The sequence below is a fragment of the Meleagris gallopavo genome, chromosome 6 (assembly GCF_905368555.1).
Source record: "Meleagris gallopavo chromosome 6, MGAL_WU_HG_1.1, whole genome shotgun sequence".
In the NCBI taxonomy this organism is placed as follows: Eukaryota; Metazoa; Chordata; class Aves; order Galliformes; family Phasianidae; genus Meleagris; species Meleagris gallopavo.
In genome coordinates, this window is record NC_139409.1 from 1,511,583 (window position 1) to 1,536,952 (window position 25,370).

At 38.7% G+C, this 25,370-nt stretch overlaps 1 protein-coding gene across 1 annotated transcript; it reads right to left on the reverse strand.

Moving 5' to 3' along the window:
• Nucleotides 1–976: 976 nt before the first annotated feature.
• On the reverse strand, nucleotides 977–24,995 carry LOC100550646 (vasoactive intestinal polypeptide receptor 1-like). The gene is made up of 13 exons (XM_003206903.5): nucleotides 24,948–24,995; nucleotides 15,446–15,545; nucleotides 12,210–12,317; nucleotides 11,354–11,463; nucleotides 9,281–9,378; nucleotides 8,372–8,504; nucleotides 7,828–7,981; nucleotides 6,388–6,448; nucleotides 4,643–4,712; nucleotides 3,701–3,792; nucleotides 2,619–2,748; nucleotides 1,772–1,813; nucleotides 977–1,165 (listed from the first exon to the last, which is right to left on the reverse strand). Exons 1-13 carry the CDS (start codon nucleotides 24,993–24,995, stop codon nucleotides 977–979), a joined length of 1,335 nt encoding a protein of 444 aa, XP_003206951.3.
• Nucleotides 24,996–25,370: the final 375 nt, after the last annotated feature.

Genomic DNA, 25,370 nt, shown 5'->3' on the forward strand with positions numbered 1-25,370 from the left:
TCGGGTCCTCTGGCCTGACTTAATCTCTCCATTGTACAGGCACAAAAGGAAAAAAAAAAAAACAAAAACCAAGCAGATAATGTAATTGTCGCCAGCCATTGCCACACTATAGCTCTCTCAAATAAAGATTAATTACAGAACTCCTAAAAACTGGAGATTTCAGGAAACACTGGCAAAGATGTGACAGAAGTGCTGGACATGGAAGAAATGAATTTCTTTAATTTGGGTGTTAACCTATTCATGTCCAAGAGCTATAGGTCTCTCATTTCACAACAACAATGAAAAAATAACGGGATTTTGTACGTTTAGGGAGGGTGGGAACAAGAGTTGTGATGCTAATATGTACCAGGTGAGAAAAGCTCACATTCAGGGTAGGAAATTTTTAGAAATCTGTGGATGCTATGGGAAGTTGTTGGAGTGGGTTGGAGTGGATGGAACTGGTCCAGAGGAGACCATGAGGCTCCAGAGGAGACCTTCTCCATGATCAGAGGCCTGGAGCACCTCTGATGTGAAGAAAGGCTGAGGGAGTTGGGCTTGCTCAGCCTGGAGAAGAGAATGCTCCGAGGAGACCTCAGTGTGGCCTTCAGTACTTGAACGGAACGCATAAGAAGGAGGGGGACTGACTTTTGTACACAACTTGATAGTGATAGGACAAGGGGAAATGGCTTTAAACTGAAGGAGGAGAGGTTTAAGTCAGATGTTAGGAAGAAATTCTTTACTTAGAGAGCAGTGAGGCCCTGGCAGTGCTGCCCAGAGAGTGCCCCATCCATGGAGGTGCCCAAGGCCAGGTTTGATGGGGCCTTGGGCAGCCTAATCTGGTGGCTTGCAATGACCTCATGGCAAGGGAATTGGAACTAGATGATATTTAAAGTCCAATCCAAGTTATTCTGTGACTGTTTGAATCTTTGAAAGCCGCAAAGAATCCAAATTGGCCATGCCTTAGTGCATTCACAGCAACTCCGCCTGCTAGATAAGTTCAGACAGAAGTTACGCCGTTCTGATAGGCACGTGTTTTCCTTTTTGGACTGATTTTTTCAAGCAGTGATAACTGAGTGACATAGTTGACTGGACTGTTTTCTCTGGACACAGTCCCATGTTTGTGTGTGAAGCTCAGGTATTCTTGATACTGCCATTTGCACAGCTGCTTCTTGAGTTCACTTTGAACCTACAGAGAAGGAATTTAAAAACAAATAATCAGAAAATAAAGACAGAGTGAGCGATGAAGATAAAATATACCAATATTTTATAGCATGGCTATAAGGCCTAGATTCACTCACATCAATCAAGATTAAGCCTTAATGCAGTTTTAGAAGGACTGAAACTACATCCACATTCACATTGAAAAATAAACAGTTTCCAAAATACAGAAGAATACAGGGGAGTTACTATTGGCCATTGCTTATTTACTGGAAAATTGAAGGGAAATAAACTTGTGGGAGAAAATAAACCTGAAGGCAGTGTTATAGGCTTTCCATTGAGACATTGTGATAACTATCAGAGGTAAAGCAGAGCAAATGTCCCTTGACAGTAAAGTCACCAACAGTTTGTAAAGGGTCACTGCTTCATAGCCTGTTCAGCTGTCCTTCTTCCAAAACTATTTGAATACAATTAGAATCAAAAAAGGAACTAAGGGAAAAAGAGTTTTGGGTATTTCTGCATTCAGGAACAGATCAAAGCACAGATCCATTCTGGAAACAGAAAAAAAAAATCAAAAATAAGAGATATCCATTATTTTCAGAGGTTTTGATAATCTCATATACTTGCTACTCACCTCCGCATTTGAGAAGCAATATAGTAGTGCAACAAAAAAGCCCTAGGACAGGGAGAATAGAGAAAAAAATTAACCACTGTGATTTGGAGCATAGAAACAGGGAAAAACATCATCTTTTATTCAAAATTTGAGTAAGACAGCAACAGTATATATTTTTCTGTTCTGATTTAGGTGACACGGCACTATTTACTGGGTTTTCATATCTGGATTCAATGTCTCAGCAGAATCCAGAATATTTATAATATTATTAATGTTAGCCAGCCCACATCCAAACCATTCTGCAGACTGTGCTAACACTGGTAGTCACAGCCCTGACCACTGTTAAATTATCAATTTGGTAAATTATTAATATGGTCCATGGCACAGATTTGGCTTAGGCCAATAGATATTTATCCAAACAGTGTCCAACATGGAAAAGGAGACAGGGACCTGTTTAGATGATGGACTCACTATTGATGAAGGGTAAGAGCAGAATAGATTGCTATATATTATCATTATGTTTTCAATCCTCTTATCGTCCTCTTTGTTACATGTGGAATTATTTTCATTCAGTCCTTCTTAATCCACAGGCTGATCTTTGTGGCACTCAGTCACTGTTCTTCCATAAATGTAGGTACATCTTTTTATGATATAAAGAATGAGTCAGAACTAAGAAGTACTGTGAGATTTTAAATAGTAAGATAGGGGAGCAAACAAGAGAAAGAGCTTGTTTGAGAGTGAGATGGAATGTGTGCGCTGAATTTAGACACATTATTAACACCTACTCTGATAGTCAACCTAAATAATGAAATAGTGCGATGCTTCAGACCAAACCTCTCAGGACTCATAAACTTTTTGTTCTGCTTACCTGAAAGGAACCCAAGCCTAGCTCAATGTAAAGTCGAGCTTCCAAACCAGTGCTCTCTGGGAAAAATGCAAATACGATGTAGTGCACTCCAAAGAGTGGGATCAAGAGTAACGTAGATTTAGCAAGTCTCCTGGCAAGTCAAGGATCAAAGAACAAGGCATTTTTACATGTGTGAAATTAGTGACAACAGTTTTGTTGGAACAAATTTTACTACAGATCAGAATGGATGCAACTATATCCAACGAAGTTGTGGAAAGATTGCTTTCTGGCACTCTCACTGTCAGCATCTGGCCAGCAAAGATGAACAAATCAGTATGTAAGTATTTCAGAATGATCCTTATGTGTTCTTCTCCATACTAAACATACAACGATTGAGGCACCAAACTGGGCATTCTAATCCACCCTCCTGAGACCAGTCTCAATCCCTTGAAGGGTTCTACCATGTAAATGCCTAAACTTCCACAACTGCCAAGGATGATCTGATTATTACTGTCCATGAAACTTGAATCTGTTGCTTAAGCATTGGTGCTAGTGCCATGGACAATACCCTAGGGTTTTCTGCTTGATGTTCAGATCATTCCAAAAGGGCATAGTCTTGCACTGTAACTAAAAGACATCTTGGGATGAATCAAATATCTTGCTAGTCCTCTGACTGCATCACTGAGATCCACGTTGATTTTAAAGGGGTTAGTAAACAAGGCAGACTACATTCAGTCATTAGTAGACTAATAGCATGTTACTGTTGAGGATTTAATGAAAATTATCTGCTTCTTTCCCTGTCTGTGTGGAATTGTCTGGAAGCAAGATGCATTATGGATGCATTACCTGAATATATTTACTCATTCAAGTTTGATCTTTTTGCAGCTGTAGTACTTTGCATTAGACTTCTCTTCTCACCCTCCACCCCCTCCCATGCCTCCCCCTGCCTCCTCCCAAAGCAGAGACTTGTGATATTTGGGATAAAAAGGCAAGTTTATTTTTACTATTTCTTCTGAGGACTTCTCTTTTTTTATTGTAACCAGGAAAACATTTGTTTCCTTGCCTGTAAATGGGTAAATTTCAAGACATCCTACAATACTTACACAAAGTGGCTTGAATTGCTCCCCCCTCCCTCTTGAGATTTCAATTTATGGACTAGAATTCTGATGACATTAATAAATATAATGAAGTTAATCTGAAAAGGCAAGACAGAATCTGTAAATTTTCTACAAGTCAGGAAGTATCGTCAATTGATACAAATTAACTAAAAATCCTTACTAATAGGAAATATATAAACAGTAGACATTTGCTCTCAGATCGTATTAGTATATTGTTAGAAATAATATTACTTTCTCCCACCAATATATAGCTATGTATAAAGATATGATCAAAATTTTGCTGGATGAATCAAGTATACAAATCTCAGTATTGCTGTGTGTCTGATATTATCTTCTTGCATTCGTTGTCAAGTCTTAGAAGATTCTTTAGTTTAAGTAGTCCCTCCAGTTTCCTTCATTAATTATAACAGAGATTATAATAGACACGGTCTTAAATGACATACTATTTTATTCCTAAATTTGGATTGAATGAATTTGCACATGAGACAATTTTTGTCTTGAGTTTACATCACAAGAACTTATTGTAAATATACCCTAGATAAAATGATCTACAGATATTTCTTGAATTAAATCAGTTTCGTATTATCTATGAGGTATCTATGCCAAGATGGATATCCTTTCTTCAGAAATAGAACACAGAGACGCAGGCAAGAACATAGTATATGGAGTGGATGTGTCAAAGTGGTTCTGTAATGTCCTAGGATGACTCCAGAAAATGTATGACATACCTCCTCAGTTGGGATTTAGGATTTTTGGGGAAAAAAAAACCAACCAACACTATAATTTCCAACTTCTTGACATTCAAAAAAAAAAAAAAAAAAATCAAATATGGCATATGGCATTGTTTTTTTCCACTTTACGGGAAAGAAACACTAGTATAGCTGTCAGATTTTAGAACATACTGAAGAAAAAATTGCAGAAACATACCAGTACAGTTAACAGAATGGGGCCCTTGATGATCCATAACACCACTCCATTTTCATCATCATCCCAACATCTGAAAAGGCAAACAAAAGCAATAATGTTACCTACACCATTTGAACTTTTCACAACACACAGAACTATTTCTGTTACTGATTAGGAAAGTGATGGAGACACTGTTTTAAATGATAACTCCAAGACCTCTACCAGTATTCTTTCCCTGATACCTCCCAGAAAATTTATGTGCAGTTCAATTTAAAGGAAATTTATTCCTTCCTTTTCTTTTCCAGTTTTGTGACACAGGACAGTGAGCTGAATAATGTTGGAGCTTACAGATGATGGCTTAACCCAGCATGTCTGAGTGTAATGAGTATCTTTAACGTAAGTTCAGATTGTTAGGCTTGTGAATTAGTTGTTGGATAAGAAAAGAGCGGTTCTGATACTGTGGTTTGAAACTACATCTGATATCAGAGGAGCAACCATATGAATGACAGTGTCTGCAGGGAAAATGTTCCAGCTCTATAAACGTCTTCATTGGAGCTATTCCACTACACTACCTTTGCAGCATAACAGGATGTTATTAATCTCTTTTTTATAACGGACATACAAGTATACTAGAGAAGAAAACAGTGTGGGTAGTGACTTTGCTGGAAGAGCACTCAAAGTTCCAGCACTCTTCAGTCTCCTCTTCATAGAATCATAGAATGGCCTGGGTTGCAAAGGTTGCAAAGGTCCACAATGCTCATCCAGTCCCAACCCCCTGCTATGTGCAGGGTCACCAACCAGCAGACCGTGCTGCCCAGAGCCACATCCAGCCTGGCCTTGAGTGCCTGCAGGGATGGAGCATCCACAGCTTCCTTGGGCTCTTCAACTGGGAGAACTTTGTCAGAGCTTGTTCACACTCTCCAACTTCCTTCTGAGCTTTATTTATAATACCTTTGCAATTGTGCCAGGTTCTTCTACTACAGATTCAACAAATAAACCCAGCAGTCTGGTCATTCTTTGGAAGAGGAGCAACAGGAAAGGAGGAAAAATGAAATCCTTCTCACACCCTTCTGTGCACATACTGTGGAAAGGATGACCACTTATGAAGTATTACAGTGGAGAACGTCTACTGCAGATATGCTGCAGTAATTAGATGAGAACAAAACACAGTTTGTGGGCTATAGGACTTATTATTTCTGCATCACCAAATCGAGTCCTGACAAGGTAGGTATGAAATAGTATCTCTTCCAACTTATCATCCATATGAAGTGACACGAGGGCATTCAGGGCAGCTCTTTGTATAAACAGTCCACTGTTTATAATTGGCATTTAGTTCAAAGACAAAAAATAACAATGAAAAGGAACTGAAGGAAAATAACACACAAAACTACCTATAAAGACGTAACAATGTCTTTGGGAGGTGCAGGTTTGAAAAGGTTAAGGCTAGAAATTCATGGCTGTTTTTAAACAGAAGCACTGATTTCCTTAAAGTGCAGTTATTTCAAGGATTGAGCATTGGGAAACAAAACAATTTCAACTCTTGCTATGGCATTTTCAGTTTTAATTACTCAATATACGTACATCAAAATTAGAGGTCTGAAAACTATTTTCTTGCATTCTTGTGAAGTTTAAAGATTAGAGGCACACCTTTGGAACAATATTCTTGTTTATCTGTTCTTAACTTCTACTTTTTTTTACCTGTTCGTAAATCAAAATATAATATAAATTTAGATGACCTTGGCTTCCTTACTCAAACACTGACTTACCCTGTGTTTTGTTGATGGAGTCTTGTGAGGACCCAAGTAAGCATCACAGCAGTGGGAGCTCCTGGGCAAATCAATATGGAAAATATATATTTTAATGCTGTGTTCCATGGAAACTTTATTGAAAGAATAAAGTTTCCATTTTATTGACAGAATGCAGCAGATTGGATGCCCCATTAAAACACAGACAATGGACAAGTCAAATTATAGAAAACTTAACTCTCAGTTCAGAGAAAAAAAAAATCCGTGTAGAATAGCAGCATGAAACCAAAATGAAAGAGAACTGGGGGTGTTGTGGAACTGTAATTTCAAAACATAGTTTTAAATGTTCAGATAGAGAAGACATTTTAATTAACAAAGAGAAATATTTGTATTCATAATACCTAAGACCTGAGTTGCCCCTAGACATTTCTTACTTTTGATGGATTATAGGACATGAGCATTGCTGCAGTATTAATTGAGGTGTTTCTTTGTTATTTCATGTTAGCTGTTTTTAATCAGAACCTAAGTGCTTAGTTTCTGGCAATCATAATTTGAGTAGCTCCAAATTAATATCCCTGTTATAAAATTGAGTTGTTTTCTTTTTAATAAAGTCAAATCAAGTCTGAGAATCTGGAGAAGATGGGAAAATTATAATGTAACTTGTGAGAATTTGGATTTCACTCTCAAAATAAAAAAGCTGCATAATCTCTCTATTTAAGTGTCTCTATTTTAGAATAGCTGAAGTGAGGTACAAGAAGATAAGAGTTGCAGTAAGCAATTCTCTGCACTGAAATTTTATGCATTAAATGCACCTATTCTGATAGTGGGGGATATTTTAAATTTATGTATAAACTCAAAAGATTCCTTAAAGACAGAGAATGTCTCTGGAAAAAAATAAATAAATAAATAAATTATTGATTCCTAAACTTGACATCATGCAATCTCAGATTAACCTCCTTCTGCCTCATAAAAACAAAGTGTCAACTTAAAGTTGGTCATTCAAACTTCTTTAGTCAGTGGAGGGAGACGAGATGTTTTCAGGCTGTTATCCAGGCACATTAGTCATCTGCTTGAGGAACAGATTAATCACCACCACAGCATGCCTACCTCACCCTACTGACTGCAGGAGAAACCTGGAGAGATAGCTTAGGTTAGATGATTAACTTGTAATGACTTTAGTTGCATGCAATTAATTCCAGTCATAAAGAGGAGTGCAGCAGTCTTTTGAGTAGGAGTATCCTAATGCTTCTAATGACCCACTCTACCTTCTTCCAAGTTTTAAATGATGAAATATCTAACAAGATAAGAAATATGAATAATGGTATAGTTTTAATGTAGTGCCCCTGCGTGAAAAGGTACCTTTCTTCAAAGGAAATTATCAAAGAAAACCTCAGAATATTTTATTTAGTTCTAAAAGTAAGTAGAAATAGTAAACAGCACAAAGTGGAAAACAGTACAAACCCCAGCCAGCAAAGATGAACCACCATACGTATTGCTTGTCTGAAACAAAGGTCAGCAAAAGCAGTGTCTGAAGGTATATTCCTTCAATAAGAAGCCAGAAGAAATTGGCTAAAATACTGAACTGGAAGAATGCCACTGCAGCCTTACAAGCTACCTGGAAATGGAAAGGCAGAAAAAAATTATTAGATGTACTCTCCATTGGGTTTTAGTTCTCAACAAAGTATAAGCAAAATTAAATTTTGCCAAACAGAAACTGAGGAATTTAATACAAGGTTTCAGAAGTTTGAATGAATCAGAATATCTTATTATATATATGATTATATGATAAAAATGGATACTGCTCCATTAGACTCAGCGAGGTTGTACATTATATACTACAGCTGAATGTAACCCATAGCACTTGATCTCATGGCTTGTGATATTGCTTGTTTTAAGATTACAGTTCTTGCAAAATGAAGAGAAATGGGATTAAGAAATCTCTATGTTCTCTTCGAGTCACGAATTAAATATTAACTCAAGAAAAGAGAGCGTGGAAATTTAGTACCGTTGACATCAGGCAGTGGTCCATAGTTTCATCTGCAAACAAAACGGCATCTTTGGTGAAAACAGCAATTGCTCTCAGGATAAAGGAGACAAACAGGTGCATATGGATGTAATTCCGTGTACAATGGAATTTTCTGACATGGAAAAAGAAAAGGGAAATTGTTTTTCAAGAGGCATTTTTCATGGTCTCATCAAAACTCAGATAGGAATACAGGATTACTTCAGACACTTTCCAAGTTCAAATTCCCCTACATGGTCCTGCCCACATGATGATGTGGGAATGATGGATGAAGGATGATGAAGGAATCTCCTTCAAGATTTGAGTGTATCAGCCTCTACATCCTGGGTTTCTCTATAAGAGAGAGACTGCCCACTCCATCTAGGAAGTTGCTTCTGTTGTCTGTTCTCTTGCCTGGAGATCAAGCTTAAGGCTTTTGTCCAGGTGCATTGAAGCCAGTCAAAAGCAGGATTCATTTCCAAATATCTACCATTATCAAACATGACATATAAATGTCTTTGAACCTCTCTCCATTGCTCCTGATAATGTCTTTCACAGAAGGAATGAACAGCTTATAGTGACTACAGTTTTAGGAAATGAGACATACTAAGTTTCTGTACAGTTTGTCCTGCTATATACTGGAGGAATATTTATGTTAATAGCAAAAACAGCTTGGAGCATTTCTACTGTATGGTGCAATTAAAGAGACCGAGACAAACTGTCCTGCCAGCTTTAGTGTTTTAGCATCAGGGGGGAAATGACACCACATGAATATAGAAGAACTCATTGCCACTGACAGTATAACATCTGAAAAAGGTTTAAAAATAGATAAAAACAAAAACACAGATAGTTTGAAAGGAATTAGGATGAGGCTGTCTACAGACATCCTGAAAAGAGACCAATTATTTTTACCTGAAGGCAGCAAAGACAATTAGAGCTGTAATGAGTGAAGTCACTGATGCTGCATAGCCAGCAGTGTAGACACGCCAAAATGCAGAATAATATGATTTCTATGAGAAAAAGAGAACACACACTGATGCTGGTGGTTATGCAGCATGCATACGGGTGTGCTTCAATAAGATACAATTTCCCTCAGTCCCATCCCTTACATATTGCTTTAGTTCATTCAAAATAGTCACCATAAAATAGTTGGAGCATGTTAATTTTGTTAAATAACTACAATTTATCCTGTAGGTATATGTGGATTTGAGGATGCATAACCTGCTGTTGGGTGATTTGTGAATCAGCACCTTTAGATAAGAGCCATACTGTACTCCTTTTGGGTCAAGGGATGTTTCATGCTGATTTGAGCTATGGTTAAAAAAGGAATACAACTTGCATGTGGCAAGGTGAGGAAACCAGAACTCTGTGAAAAATTCTCATGGCACCATGAAAGTGAGAAAATTAAAGCCATGAAAGTAACCTCACTATCTTTAATTCCTTGGACAAGTAGTTCATTCAATAGCAATATGCACATTTTATTCTGATTTACTACAGGATCCCTTGATTATTCAAAATCTCAAGAAACCAAGTTTCTGAATTTTCCTCCTTGGAAATGCAGTGGACACTTTGTTCTCTAATTGATCCAATCTGTTTCTCCAAAGACAGCATTTCTAGGCTGAGGCAATATATTAGCAATTTTAAGTAGATCTGTAAATAAGTCAGGTAACCCTGACAACGTAGGAATCATCCTGGTGTTTCTGAAATACCGCTTATGTTTTATACGGAATTTTCAAAACAAAGGTTCAAATTAGAAGACAGCTTCTTCAGCTGAATACGGAAGTGTTTTGATGGGCTTTATATATTCTTCTAGGGTAGATAAAAATCAACGCTGTATACAGAAGATGCTTCACTGAAGATAGAAAATATAAAACATGTAGTCCTCATAGAACATAAGTGGGATTCTTATCACCTGCTTCCTTCTGTTTACAGAACAGTAGAGCTTTTTGATCTCATCTTCTCTTTATGGACCTTCAGGGTATGACTGAGATAACAAACCTGAAGGGTTTTTAAAGCATTTTTCTTTTCAGCTTCTCCACATAGCAGAGAAATATTTATATTGTTTGGTTTGCGGTCGGGAAATTTTGCTCCAGATATTTCTACTACCTATTACAATCATGCTTTTGTTTCCAACTTTATGGAAACAAATGGATGAATCCATCTATGTCTATACTCCCTAAAGACTCAGATAATTGAACTATTACTTCTGTGTTTGAACAATTACACCTCAAGAGCCAAATGGCTTACAGAAAACAAAAAAAGCTGGAGTGTTAATGAAGACAGTCTTGTTCGACCTCTTCTGTCTTGCTTTGATCCATGGCTAATCACCTTTTTCCACCGTGGAGTCATGACTGACCACACACAAGGATGAGTTAGTCTTTTCTTTCCCAGATTGGAGAGATATCCATTGCTTCTACCAAAATACCACAGTAAGAGGAGTGAGCTGTTATGATACAGGGTCTAGTGCATTTGTATGAGACGTAGGAGCCTTGCCCAATGCAGAATGGGAATCCACCCTGTTCTCTCATGTTCCATTTAGCAAAGATCAGGACTCACGAGACAGAGGCAGTGAGCATGGCTTTAGAAATAAATACCCTTCAGCCACAAAGCAAAGCTCATCCACTGAAGAACTACCACCACCAATGCAGTGTGAAGCACTGGAACCACACTCAGAGGTTTCCTGTGGCAGGTTGGAAGTCTTCCTTGGAAGATGATGTGGATTCAAATCCTATCTCTCAGAGAAACAAATTCTGTTGGACAGGACAGGTGATCTAGCCAGATATCTATTGAGTAACACCAAGAGAAACAGAGGATGGAGAGCTTTATATTAAGTCTGATTTGTTACTTAATAGGTTTGAACTTAGCGCTGAAGAAAGGTCATTACTGAATTCTGATGGGGCTCAGATATATGGAAATATCTGTCTACTCAGCATAAACAAGAGAGTGTGTTTTGGAGACGTCCACAAACAGGAAATAAAAACTCACCTGATCCTCAGGACCTTTGCTGGAACCTTCATCAAATCCACAGGCAACAGCGTATGATGGGAATGGTTCTGACCAATATGCCTCCTGTGTGCAGTTTCTCTGAAGGAAGCCTTTAATGGCAAAATATATCAGAATTAATTAGAGGATGGGGATGTTACATTGGTTTTTGTTTGTTTGTTTTCTGCTGTTAATTATTTTTATGTTTTGACAGGAAATAATTTTGATTCTTAAGTTAGGTCCTTGCCAATTTAGTCATGTTAAGCACAACTAGCTATAGACAGTTAATAATCTGAACATTTATTCTTTGAAAATTAACACGGATATTCCCATTCATTTCAAGAAGTAGAATTTCATTTAGGTAATACAGATGTTCTTTCTGTAAATTCAATCTTCACACAGAGGAAATCAAATTATGAAATCTATCCTGCATTTACAACATAATTCACGTGTATGAAAAAAGCCCTGAGACACTTGATCTAGTGTTGAAGTTAGATATAATTCTTGAACTTGGTCCTGCTCTGACTTGACCTTAGGAGGTTCTTTCTAAACTTAATTTTTTTCATGACTTCATAAGTCAGTGATTCTATGATGTATTCCATTATAATAACCTCAGCAATCTTGTGCAATTACCCATAGTTTTTAGATCAAGGAGACTAGGTAATTCAGTACTGCACATGAAACAAAAATGTATCAAATATCCACCATAAACCAAGATGTGTATGTGCATCATTACCCTGCGTTGGCTGACATTGGATGGCTTTGTGAATCACGAAAATGTGGAAGTTACTGAATCTTTAACTATTAGAATTTATTTTTAAAGCATGTAGAGATAAGAAGAATATGAAAAAAGTCTTGCCATGGATATTGGTGATTTCTTCAAAAAATCTTGGACAAGGAATTTTAACTATTTCCCCCAAAGTAGCTCTGGGCCAACAGCTTAGACCATCCCAATCTCTGGCGCATCCTGGAAAGAAAAAAAAAATGATTCTAAGTAAAGGAATTACATAGAGTTGATTTGCCATAATGAGATTGTCTGTGGCTTTCCCACTTATTCGTATGCATGAAAAAGAGTCACAGGAGGCCACAAAGCTCTACAAATGAAGGATTCTGTTGGTTTCCTCTTCCTCTTGAGTGTATCATTCTTCACAAGTGCACTTCTACCTTCTGTTTGGAAAGAATGTACATGAAATTCAAGCAGATACAATCTGAAAGTCAAATCAACTGCAGCTCTTTCTATTGTCCAAACAAAACGGAAGTCAATAAAATAAAAATATGGAATAATTATTAGCTCTTGAGATTTTTAATTGATGGTTTCAGAGTCTAGATGAAAACCTAGATGAAAATACTTGAAAAATCCAACATTAACTTCTTGATTTTGCATTTAAAGTCTATCCATTTCAACTGACTTAAAAGAAAAACCCATAGAGGGTGAAATCCAACTATTAGTCAGCCAACATTTTGGCAGTGGACTTCAATAGGCATTAGATCAATCCCAAAGCAAGAGAACTTCTCTGAGCATCTTCTGAAACAACCATCATTAGGAGCAGACCTGCCTGGTTCTTAGTCATATGTTCCCCACACCAGAGGTGGCTGACTGAAGATACAGCACCATGTGTCCAATAAAAAGTGCTATCAGAAGTAACTGTTAATCATGGCTTTGTCACTGATGCCTCCCATTGAGACTCCAGCTGCCGTCATGCAGTGGCTATTGTCAAGCAGGTGTGGGTGCAGCATAGAAAAATTACCAACTACGTAAAGGTGCCCAAAACAATTAAAAAAAAAAAAAAAAAGCCAGCATCATGCTGTAGCAGAAACTAATCTCCAGGCAGTTATAAGGCAGATATAAAACAGTGCACAAGTTTCTTTTCGGAGGTGTTATTGTCTTTTACCGATTCTTTTCTGTTTCCTCTGTAACTGATGAGAAGGCAAATCTAAAATTGTCAGGAGCTGAAATGTGGAAGCAATATTACTTGCCTGTAGCAAAGCAGAGTTTCCTCTCTGGCTTCAGAAAGGAGAGTCCTGAGAATCTCTCACTAAGTTATCCTCACACCACTCTCCTGAGGATGACATTCCCGCTATCCCCAATTTGCCATATGGGAAAATAGAAGCCCTGATTCATTATCTCTAATTTTAATTGTCTAAAATACATTAGCTAATCTTAGCTATTTTCCCCCTATAATCAGCATAAAGAGACAGGGACTTCCAGTGGATGATTCATCCCATATAGTGGTGGCTCCCTTCTGAGGACAGGATGAATCATTCCTTGCACTTACCCAGGTCTCTCTGATGATTATAGACTAGGCTGCTAATTTGCAAATGAACAAAGTTAGGTAAGCTGAGTTCCACATAGACACGCAGTGGTCCAAACGTCTTAGGAGAAAAAGGGTCCCTCTAAAAAGCACTCAAAAAAAACCATGAAGGAGCTCTTGGTTAAAAATGTAGCCTATTTAACAATGTGAGATTAAGCAACAGATCCTTGTTTGGGAGTGGAACTGGATCTGGAACTGGAGTAACCTGAGACTCCATATAGACAACTGTAGTAGCAATTGCATCAAGAATGTTGACATCATTAATATTTAAGACTGCTTCAGTCACTCTTTCCTTTTTAGACAGCAGAGAACAATAGGCATTTTTAGAGCTTGATTCAACTGACCTGTTTTACTCACATACTTCAAGAAGAGAGGAATTATATCTTGGGTTCTACTGATGACACTCAATAGACATTGCTGTGTACAACGAGAGCAATGTGTAACAACCTTAGATTAAAAACTCTGCAATGTAGATGAATTCCACCTCTGATTCCCTTCTGCTAGGAAGGGACTCAGTATGATTTGTGATATTTCAGTTTATTTCCTGAAAACCGAGAAACAAGTCAGGGACTTCTACCAACGAGATAAGTACCATAGGTACAATGTTGAGCATGAACTGTTTTTCCTGGTCTCATGTTTCATTTCAAACTATACTGAGAAAGGGTATAAAAAGCAGAAGAGATTTTTGTTAAATTCTTTACATCTCTAGAGAATTAATGTGGAAAGGAATCACTAGAAAAAAAGTCACACTTGGAAAGATTCAAGAATTTTTAATAAGGGATTTAACAGGGATTTGAGGGAATTGTATTTCTTTTAGTGGCTTTTACTACGAAGAAGATTCTAGAACCACACAATTATTTTTCTGTTGAAGGAAAAAAAAACCATACTTCTCTACCTTTCAAAGAGGAAAAAGTGCTCATTAAATCATGGTGGAAGACGCCTGGTTTCTACCAGAGTTTTGGGAAGGGCTTTTAGTGGGTGTTCCCAGCACAGAATCTATCCAGGAGTTATTCTGGACTCGATTAAAGGGGGTGAAGGTGTGAGAGGAAAATAACAATAAGATAAAATTGTTGAGAACTAGAAGAATGCCAGGTACCAAAGCAATTGGATAGACTACAGAAAAAAACAGAATCATAGAATCACCAAGGTTGGAAAAGACCTCCATGATCATCCAGCCCAACCTAATCTTTAAAAAAGTAGAAATACAATATTTTGAAGAAGTTGGGATTTATTTATTTATTTATTTTGCTTCTAGCAAATAGAATTTTCACCAAAATTTGAATGATTTTCAACATGATATAGTTTGAGCATGGTTTTTAGCATATTCTCTGGAAGCTTCTTCTATTTCAATGTTTGTTTGTTTTTTTAAATAATCCAAGTATGATTTTCCTACCCAAACTATGCATCTAAATTTTTCAGAGTATGAACTAATCATCTTAGTCTCATCCTGTAGATAGTAAAGAGAAATGTGACTGTAAAGAATGATTCATCACATCCTAAAATAACCATCTAAGCCAGAGGCAATGAAAATTTTTCTAGGGACATCTACCTTCCTCCACTGACTATAAGGGAATCTAAGAAGACTTAGACATTGAGCTTTTAAAGATGTCTAAAAGCTGATGGGGTAAAGCTTCAGCCAATGGGAGAAGCACTTCATACCAAATAGGAATAGAGGATAGGAGTGTAGAATCAAATTGTGACCCAAAAGAACAACTGATATCTTCACACATCAGAATTGATACAATTCATATTAATATCAGATCTTGGCCATAAAGACCATTACCTTTAAGATCAGGTGAAACAGATTCGTTCCTTTCTAAGCAGAGTGCCTCTTCTTTCATCACCTGCTGGAATATCTTGCATTCTGGATGGATTCCCACAACCTCAATAAGACAAAGACAAAACAGCCAGAAATTCCAGTGATTACCAGAACAAACAGAGCAGGATTTCTTTCCAGTTTGTAACTTAGGGTTTGTAATTTGACGTAAAATATTTTGCAGACTCAAGCTGAAGATTTTTCTGCAAACAGGACGCATAAATGGCAGAAAGATGGACAAGGAGAAAAGGAAGCTGTGATCCTGAATATATATCAGTTTATATACATGTGTGGGTATGCATCCTGATAGGATTTTCCATGGTAGTACCGTTTATGTAACACCTTTTCTAGAAGTTGGACTTTTATACCAGATCCTCCTTATATCTGTGTTTTTCACAAAACTTAAGTGTTCATTTGCACTTCAATAAACAAAACTAAAGCCCAAGTATTTATAGAAATTAGAAAAAACTCTTGATCATAGTTGGAACTGAACGACTACATGATTCTGTCACCATACTTCCTGAGGACATGCACAGTGGTGCTACTTCCATTTCACCAGATGAGGAAAAAAGAAAAAAAAAATAATTTTCTTTTGGAGTTGAAGGAATTACATTATTTCTCAGATAAAGATACCTACATTTGATCAGCTAAGTGGATTTCTAATCATCACCAGCACTACTGACTGGGTCAATTTCTTATGTACAGATACTTAATGTCATTTAGGCACTCTCAAGTATTTTGCTTAGCCTCTGTCACCTACTCTGGAAACTTTCAGGTCCTCTGTATCATGTCTGCTCTATTGTGAAGATGCTCTTAGTAGACTAGAGCATCTGATAATGATAGCAGGTATTTCTTTAGGAGCCATTAAACTCTGAGAAATTCTATATTGCTGGTGCCTGCGTGTGACTTTGTTACTCAAGCTTCTTTTGCAGTCAATAGAAATCCAAGGGATGTTTCACTTATCCAGGGAGGATCGATGACATTTGGGGTGACATAGGGTATCCCAAAAGTTTTATTGTACAATCAGCAGGTATACAAAGGTTAGACTTAGTAAGATTATCACAATAGAAAGATAATCAAAATAAATGCTCACTGGTATCGTAGGCTTACAGCAAACTCCACAGGGAGCAATCTCCAGAAAGACATCCTTCCTCAGAGGTAATCAGCTCTTAAATGGGATCTAGGAGAGGTGGAGCTAGGCTCCACCCCTTCTGGTAGCACAGGTGAATTGCCTTCACCTGTGCTCCCAGGGCTGACTCATTGCTCTCCTCAGGTGGTCAATCAGAGGTTCAGGCCGTGACCAACAGTTCCCATACACTTGTGTAAGTCCTGTGTTAATTTTGCCAGACCTATTAAAAATTTCAAGCACTCTGTCTGGGTTGTCTTAAATAGTTCTATGCATGCATGTTTAAGCAAGTGAATCAAAGTCATTAGAGTCAAGAGAACCTAGAAAGCACATCAGCTATGTTCAGACAAATGAATAGATCACCAGTCTTCACTGGCTACAGTGAAGGGATCTTCATGACATGTGGAATCATGGAATAGTACAGCTCTTATGCAAGCTATTCAAAATAAAGCCAAATGCTTTGAGGGCACTGATTTTAATTGAAATGATGGATTGAAGGATTTCTGAGAAAGACTGTAGGCCATTCTAAACCTCTAATGACTTTGAAAACACAGTGCAGATGAAAACATTGCTGCTTTATTGCCATTTCAGTCACTGGAAGTTGATTTATTGGCTTTCAGAATGTTTTCAGTGAACGGTGGTACTGGAAGCCATGTAGATTTTTTTTTTACAAAATTATCTGCCTAGAGGAATAAAAAAGTACGAACACAAATTTGTCTCCAAAAACCCTCAAAAATTGTGCCTACATTTGGGTTTTAAAGTAGCATGGACAAACCACATTTAATTATGGGTCTCTAGAGATGGTTCATACATCCTAATATTAGAACAGAAAGAGGATTAAGGACACTGTATGAAAAGAAATTTAAGGCATTGCTTTTTTTCAGGCATAATATCCCTCCAGCAGTAATTTGAAATACATTTTGTAAAGCAGCATAAGTTATTCTTAAAATAGTACCTTGTGCTGTTCTACTGTAGTAACACAACTCTGAAATGTGATTTTTCAGATTTAATCTGAGTCCCGTTTATCACTTTACCATTTAAAATGCATTTCAGTTGTCTACATAACAAACAAAAAGTCTGAGTAATAGTAAGAAAATGATTACTACATAAATCCATTACTTCTGCTTGTAGGAATGGAGTCAGATGGACAGAAAGCAAGTCATTATTTCATCTTCTGAAATTCCTAGATCCTGCTGCTGTTAATGAGAAATTTAGTTTATGGATTATTCTTAGGCTTGATATTTGAAAGTTACAATATCTATATTGAGTCCTCTGCCAAAAGACTTGAAAAGCCAGAGCACAAAAATGAAATCAAAACCAAGAATGGAGAATCAAAATGGTTTTGAGATAAAAGCATTTGGGGACAGATGGGTTAACTTAACATTCCTCTTCATGCCAGAAGTGTAGGGAAGGGTAAAAGCAGAAAAATAATTACTAATAAAAGGTCTCAAAGGGGGAAGAGATACCTTTTTCCAAAGGCCAACTTAAGCAACACACGTAGCGCTCACAGGTGGAACACATAACGAGGAACAGAGCAATTGTGCTCTCCCAAATGCATTGTCAAATGGGGAACGTGTGCCAGAATGCCTGCTGCTTGAAGGAGGAGGCTGCATCTCCTTTTTTTCCTCTTTTGGTAAATCCACACCTGCTAAACCAGTCCCTAAGTCACCGTAACTCAGAGCTGCACTGAAGTGAGCGGAGTGAAAATAATTTATAGTGGTTGTAGAAGCCTGTGCTCTACCTATAGGGAAGTTGTGTATTGGTTTTACACACGACAGAGGAATTACTGTAGCAGAGCAAATCCCTAGACCACGTAGTCTTGACTCTGACAGCAATGATGAATCATCAGGAAACATAATTTTAGGATTTATTTCAGAAATTTTTGGACTGTTACTGCTGATGTTCACCATTGGTGAGATTGTAGTCAACGCCTCTGCTGTCAATGGTTTAGCAATTAATTAGCATGCACACATTTTATTTGATTTTAAGGGATAGGATTTGGGGTGAGGGTGTCTGTACTTATCAGAACCAGAGTTTTTGTTACATGCCAGTGCATAGATAAAATATTTCTGATAGTCTGGTGGTAGAAAATCAATATGAAGTGCGGTTACAGAGGTAACCTATGGCCTGCTCTACAAGAAGCAAAAATGAGGATGGTGTTGTCAAGAAACAGTGTTGAGGCCTTACTGAAAGTAACATAACAAAAAAAAAAAAAAAGAAAAAAAAAAAAAAAGGACAAATGACACATATAAAATAAATTAAACCATTTTTACAGCTGAAGAAATGTGAAAATCCTTCTGGGTAGAATGTTACTTGTGATTTGTCAGGTATGGTTTACTTATTTTTTTCTTATTAATCTCACAGGGCCTCCAGATAAAAGTGCCTGTTGATGCTCTAAACTGTATCTGCAGTGGTGAGGTGATGGGGTTTTCTAGAAAGTAAAGGGCCCTGCATTTCTTGTTTTGCCAGTTCAGGGACATAGTTCTGCAGTTTTGGATACATCTTCTATAACCACTGAGCCCTTGTAGGAAAAGAATTTCTCCTGTTCACCTTATAAAGGGGTAATTTAAGAGCCAAAGACGAGTTGTCTGATCTGATAGAGTCTTCACTGCCATGGTAATAAGCCAAGAGGCTGGTTTAATGGTACTTCAGTGATCATCATTTCCTGCTGGCAAGGTAATAACCTGGCTTTGAATTTACTGTAAATTCCATTATAGAGCATCTTCACCAGAAGGCTTATACAGAAAACTCAGCTGTTTCATGCAGCACTGTGGGCAGCACTCAAAGGAATGAGGTCTTGCATTGCTGAGCTACTGAGCTGCCTTGAACATCAGCAACCAGTCAGAGCTCACAGGGGTGTCTTACATTTGAGTTCTAACCACTGAAACAGTCTTGCCTGAAAAAAAAAAATAATCAGAAGTGAACACGAAAAAGTTATTTATGACAAGACAGGGAATGTTAAAAATCTGAGACAGTTCATAGAGCCAGAGTTTAGATTTATAATTACTCTTGAACAACATTTTATTAGCATAGCATCGTAGAATCATTATGGTTGGACAAGATCTTCAAGATCATCTTGTCCAACCGTCCACCTACCACCAATATTGCCCACTAAACCACCTTAGTACTACATTTAAATGTTTCTTGAACACCTCCAGGGATGGTGACCCCACCACCATTCCAGTGCCTGACTTCTCCGGGGAAGAAATCGTTCCTAAATATCGAACCTGAACCTCCCTTAGTGCAACAGGATGTCATTTCTTCTTGTCCTGTCGCTGTTGCCTGGGAAAAGAAGCCAACTCCCATCTCATCTCCACCTCGTTTCAGGGTGCTGTATCTATCTTTCATGATCCCCGGCTTGTCCCACACACACTATGTGTTTGCACTCATTCATAACAATACTGCACTGAAACCTTAAGCAGTATATTCAGTGATAGTAAGAGGCAAAATTTTTCCTCTATAATTTCACTGACTTAACCAAATTTGAAAAGTCAAGCTAATGGCTCTCTGGGCTTTGATTTTTTTTCTGTTGGAGATTAGATTTAGCAAGCCCTGGGAAGAGAGCAGCTCTTGCAAAATCTCTTACCAGTTAAATGCAGCCGTTTGTGAGAGCCCATCCAAAGATGGTGCCTGAAGGCTGTTGTGGAGTAGAGAAACCATAATTCAGATGGCGCAGAAGAGACAAATCTTCAGTCATTAAAAAGTCTATTATCACACGTGGGGAAAAAAAATAAGGATGAATTCTATGCTCTCTAAAAATAAGGCAAATGCTAGAAAGCTGGGCACTAATATATTAGTCACTTCTGAAACTGCAATTCAGTGGGATCAAAGAGCCAGGAGGAATTTGGTAACACTTCATCTTTTTGAAAATTCATTAAAAAAACGGAATCTGAATTTATTGGCAAGATGGAAACATTTCAAGAACCTCAATGGTCCTTTTAGTGATCTGGTTAGTTTCTGATGCAGTTCAAGTCTAAAATATGAAAAATAGATAATGTATTAAGTCCATAAATCCTTCACTAAGAATATTCATTACTGCTTTTTCAGTCTGTCTCTACAGTTTGCATTCATCTCTCAGATCTCATCTGAAATTGTTTCCGTACTCCCTGTTCCTTATATCTGTGCTTCTCTTGATATGACTCTGATGCCTGAATATTTTCTCCCACATTCAAGCCGAAGTTGTTTGCCCTTCGTATCACACAGACTCCCACCTTGGTAAATTAAAAATTACCTGGTATTTTGAGACACAGAAAGCCACGTTCAAATATCCTGCATTCCCTGCCTGGTTTTAACTGCACAATGGTCGTGTAAGTTGGCCAGTAGTGTAGAAGACACAGTTCAGAGGATCAAAACGTGCTCTAAAATGCATACTTTTTTCTTCGACGTTGAAATGTTGATGAATATAATAAGTCCATAGGATGAAAGGCGGCTCACAAAAAGATTTGAATATGCTTCTAATCACCGAAGAAGTCAAAGGAGTCATCAGGCATTTTCATAAACTTCTCAATCTGTTCTATATAGCTCATCAAAACCATCCATCAGTTCTGATTCTCTCCACCTGCCTGACACTTTTCTTAAAGATCCAAATGATAATTGGGAAGCTCTGAGACTGCAGCCACAGGCCACATCCAAGTGAGAGATGATGTTCCCATGCACTCCAAAAGGAGCTGAGGCAAACCTACAGATCCATAAGCTCCTGCTCATTTCAGTACCCACTTCATCACACTGCAGTGAGGATTTTCCTATCCATTATGGCCTATAAGTGATGCCTGAGTATTATAACATGGTAAATTAAAAACCTACTTTCCTGTGCATCCTACTGTAGTGAACTGCTTTAGCAATGGGATCGGATGAGATGATCTCCAGAGGTCCCTTCCAGCCCCAACAATCCTATCATTTTGAGACAGAATTCCGTTCTATCGGAAAACTGGAAGAAACTATTAAACTGTAGCCTCAATTTCTTACCATCAAAGCTTAAAAGTGAATGTAAAAACCAGCCAGTGTCCAGTTTTTTTCTACCATATCCAAAACCCGTTTGCTATTTCTGATTTTATTGGAATGTCACCAACAACGTGTTTGGCTGTCATAGAAAATCCTGTCCTTAACTTGAGAGTTCTGACATAGCCTCGATCCTCAAAACTTCCAACCCCAAAGGTAAAGTCCTATTTCCAATCTTTCTCTTCAGCCAGTTAAATAGATTATTGCAGGAGTCTTTTTGGCTTAAAATGACTATCTAGAGGGTATTTTCAGTGTTTGTTTCCTCTTTCTAACTCGATTACCTATGGAACAAGAGAAGATGAGACACTGATTGCCTTACAGTCGTTTAGAGAAATATGTCTTCAAGATTGCTTTTAAGACATTGGAGTAATGCTTGAATGCTCCCCTATGTATTGGATTGTATTTATGGGACTGTACTTAACTGCATAGCCTTGTACAGAAGAGTGTTTTTTATACATACATATCTGTGTATGGTCAATGTATGTATATTCGTATTATGTACCCATTACTCACAGGTAATTCTGTATGTGACAATACAGATATAATAGCTTATTTTGTTTGTAAACTCTGTGTAATTAGTATTATCTTGAGGAAAATGAAAACAAATGTGTTACCAGCATAAATTTGACAGACCCTTTAATTACTACCAATACGTAAAGAATAGAAGCACGTCACTATCTTTCCACTCTGCTATTTCAAGTGCTTAAACTAAAGAGAAATTTCTCCATTGCTGTGTGTAAAGTGGATTAGCCTAAGGGTGGGGATCATATCACCTAATCCCAAGGAACTGAAAGCTGGATGTTACAGTTAACTGGGAATCTTACTCCACCAAAGCCATAGCCATTGCTCTTGGAGCCTTTCTACCCTTTCCCAGTTGCATGAAGGGACTCAAAGCGAGTAGCTTTAGACATTAATTCCAAGTTTTTGATGGATAATTTTGGATGATTTATTCAAGCTTCCCTTGATAATCAGTGAAGGCAGACAGGCAGTTCGAGGGAAGGATTTCTCTTACCTCTCTTTGAGGACACAGAGTCTCACCATACAGAACCTGTCTCCCTCCATTAGCTCCCTCCAGAACAAAACACCTGAGCTGCTCCTTCCACCCCTCCAGCTGCCTATGGATGGGGAAGTTAAGGTCACTGGATCCTAGAAGAAAAATGCATATCCCTTAAACTCAAATTAGTGAATAGTAGCTATGCTAGGAATTTAAGCACCCAGCTCCCTTTTATTGGGAGCACAGCACCTCGCCATGGATTCGGATCTATGTGCCTACTACCTCAGTGCTAACCCACCTCTGTTTCCATTCTCACCTCCACTCATTAAACCAGACAGAAGCCTTTTCCCAGAAATGTGAAAAGCTGCTAAATGTTTGAGGAAGAAAGCAGTTCAGCTCAGCAGGATGGATGGTGAATGCAGTGTCTTTTCAGTGCCTCCTCCTCTTTTCCCTGAGATTCTGAGATCTTTAAGACAGGAAAAGTCTTTTTTATGCATTTCAGCACCTACTGCTGAAATGTTGCTTGTCACTTACAAGCAAATGATAATTTTTAATGTCAAGGACTACTCTCCAAGGCACAAAGGAGCTCTTGTGACATGCAGCTCCCTGTGGAGCTGATAGGAGCCAGAAGTGCCTCGATACATAGAGGAAGTTTTCAGGATTACCCTTCTGGTTCATTTTCACATCTGAATGAAGAACTCTTTGGAGAATCTGCACTGTGATTATTTCTCTTCTCTGATGTGTTCCTTTGACACGTGATAAAACTGCTTGCCCCAAACATCCAAGGATCTCTGATCCTCTCTGACAACTGGGATTTGGGTACAGATCTCCCCACCAGCCCAATTCTAAGGTGTGCAAGCCACTGAATTTAGTGGCTGACTCTTCCCAGACAGAGTTCATAGGTGACCAATAATTCGATCACAAAGCCTACACGGAGCATTCAGTTTGTTAACCTGGCATTTGACTTCTCTCACCCCATCTAATAAGGCATTTATGATGGGAACTGACTGCTGCAGTATGCTGATGTGTTAAAATGCGTGGCAGCCCACAGGTGTGCGTGATACATCAGGTTAGCTCTGCTCTGCAGACATCTGCAAGAATACACTGTGCCAATGATATGTGTAAAAAGGGCCATCCAGCTGCCAAAGGCACTCTACCTGTAGCAGCAGGATGATTCAGGTTGAATAATAACCACAGGTAACAAGATTTATGTAGCAAGAATCCACATCATAACGCTTGCAAATAAAACTGAGTAAATACAGAGAAAAAGTGAATGTTCCAGAGGATGGCAGGTAAGAATGAGCATCTTTTCACCTTTTAAAAGTGAAGGGCAGAATCCAGTCTGTGACCATCTAGCATTACTAGGAGAAATCAGGCTCTGTAGGAGCATTCACCCCATCTGTCTTTTGCAGGACAAGATGAAATGCCTCCAGGGAAGGTAATGGTCTCCTCATTGACTACAGAGGGAGCCTGAATCCCAGTCTATGCTAAATATTTAACTCCGAAATGGCTCAAAGTAGAATTAATGAGCCCCCAAGAATCACACAGGAAGGTTTGCAGACAACGAAGGTTTGAGGCCAATGAAGAGGAGATATGACTCTACTTACACCTACACCTGCTGTGGCTCATCAGCACAGGCAACCCCAGCAGCTGGCAAGAGAGGGATGTACACACTCTCTGTACATGTCCCTCTGCTCATCCATCTTCCCTGGTGCTTAACATTACAATCTCACCTGCTGCCTCCAGTGCACAGCAGACACGAGATGCTTCGTGCTCCTGCTTGGTTAGAAGCAGCTGCCTTCAGGAGTAAAAACATCAGTGCCCTCTCAAAGAGATAAATATCCCATACCCATCAGGAGAAAGTATTTCTTTCTAGTTATTCTCCCTCCTCAGCAAAGTAGCCTTTCATATGGCAAGGGAGACAGCAAGCTGTCCCTTCCTGTCCCTCTGAAGCCATACTACAGCTGTTTCTGATTTAGGATTGCTTTTCTATCCTTTGAAAACTGCACTTTTAATCAGTGGGAACTGAAAGACATATTGATAACATTTTAAGTCTTGAAAACTATGATAATAATAATAATAATAATAACAGAAATTAACCTCCTTACTCACAAATGTGCTTTATTCCTCCTCCTCTTGTTTTTTCTTTTCCTTTTTTTTTTCCTCCTTTCTCTTACATCTCTTTCCTTCTGTCCACTCCCCGCTCAGACAAAAGTTACCCTGCCTCTGGATCAACCTTCCCCCCCTTTCTCATTCCCCCCAGGACTGCTCGTGGTGCAGCGATGGATCCTTCCAGCTGCGGGCAGCAGCCAGATGTGCAACGCCCTGCCTCCATCCCGCCGGACACTCACCAGAGGCAGCAGCAGCAACCAGCACAAACTTCGCATCCTCTGCAGCATCCTCCCCTCTTCTCCCTCTGCCGGGGCTGCTAAATGCTTCTCAGCCCGCCCACACCTGCCCAAGACCCGCCCCGGAGCTCCTTGTACCTCCCTTCCCGACCACCGGCTCCTTTTTTGGGAGACCCGACAATTGCAACGTTTCGTGCTACGTGGGGTCAGGTGGAGGGAGGGACGCACTCCAGCATCTCCTTTTGGGGTTTTGGACCCACCTTTTCGAACTTCAGCAAAAACGTGCAGAGCTGGAGCATCGGCTGCTCTTGTAGGGTAATTTTGGAGGCAGATGCTCCCTGTGCTATAAGTGATGCTGGATTCAGCCCTCGTTCTGTGCTTGGGGCTGCTGGCAGTGAGTTCTGGAAGGGTCCACGTTGTGGCATT

Excerpts from the sequence above, each read along its gene's own strand:
- LOC100550646 (XM_003206903.5), bottom strand. The coding sequence starts at position 24,995 with ATGCTGCAGAGGATGCGAAGTTTGTGCTGGTTGCTGCTGCTGCCTCTG. Across the intron at positions 12,318-15,445 it reads TGTTTCACCTGATCTTAAAG|GATGCGCCAGAGATTGGGAT; the intron begins GTAATGGTCTTT and ends TTTTCTTTCCAG. Across the intron at positions 7,982-8,371 it reads ACCACTGCCTGATGTCAACG|GTAGCTTGTAAGGCTGCAGT; the intron begins GTACTAAATTTC and ends TTCCATTTCCAG.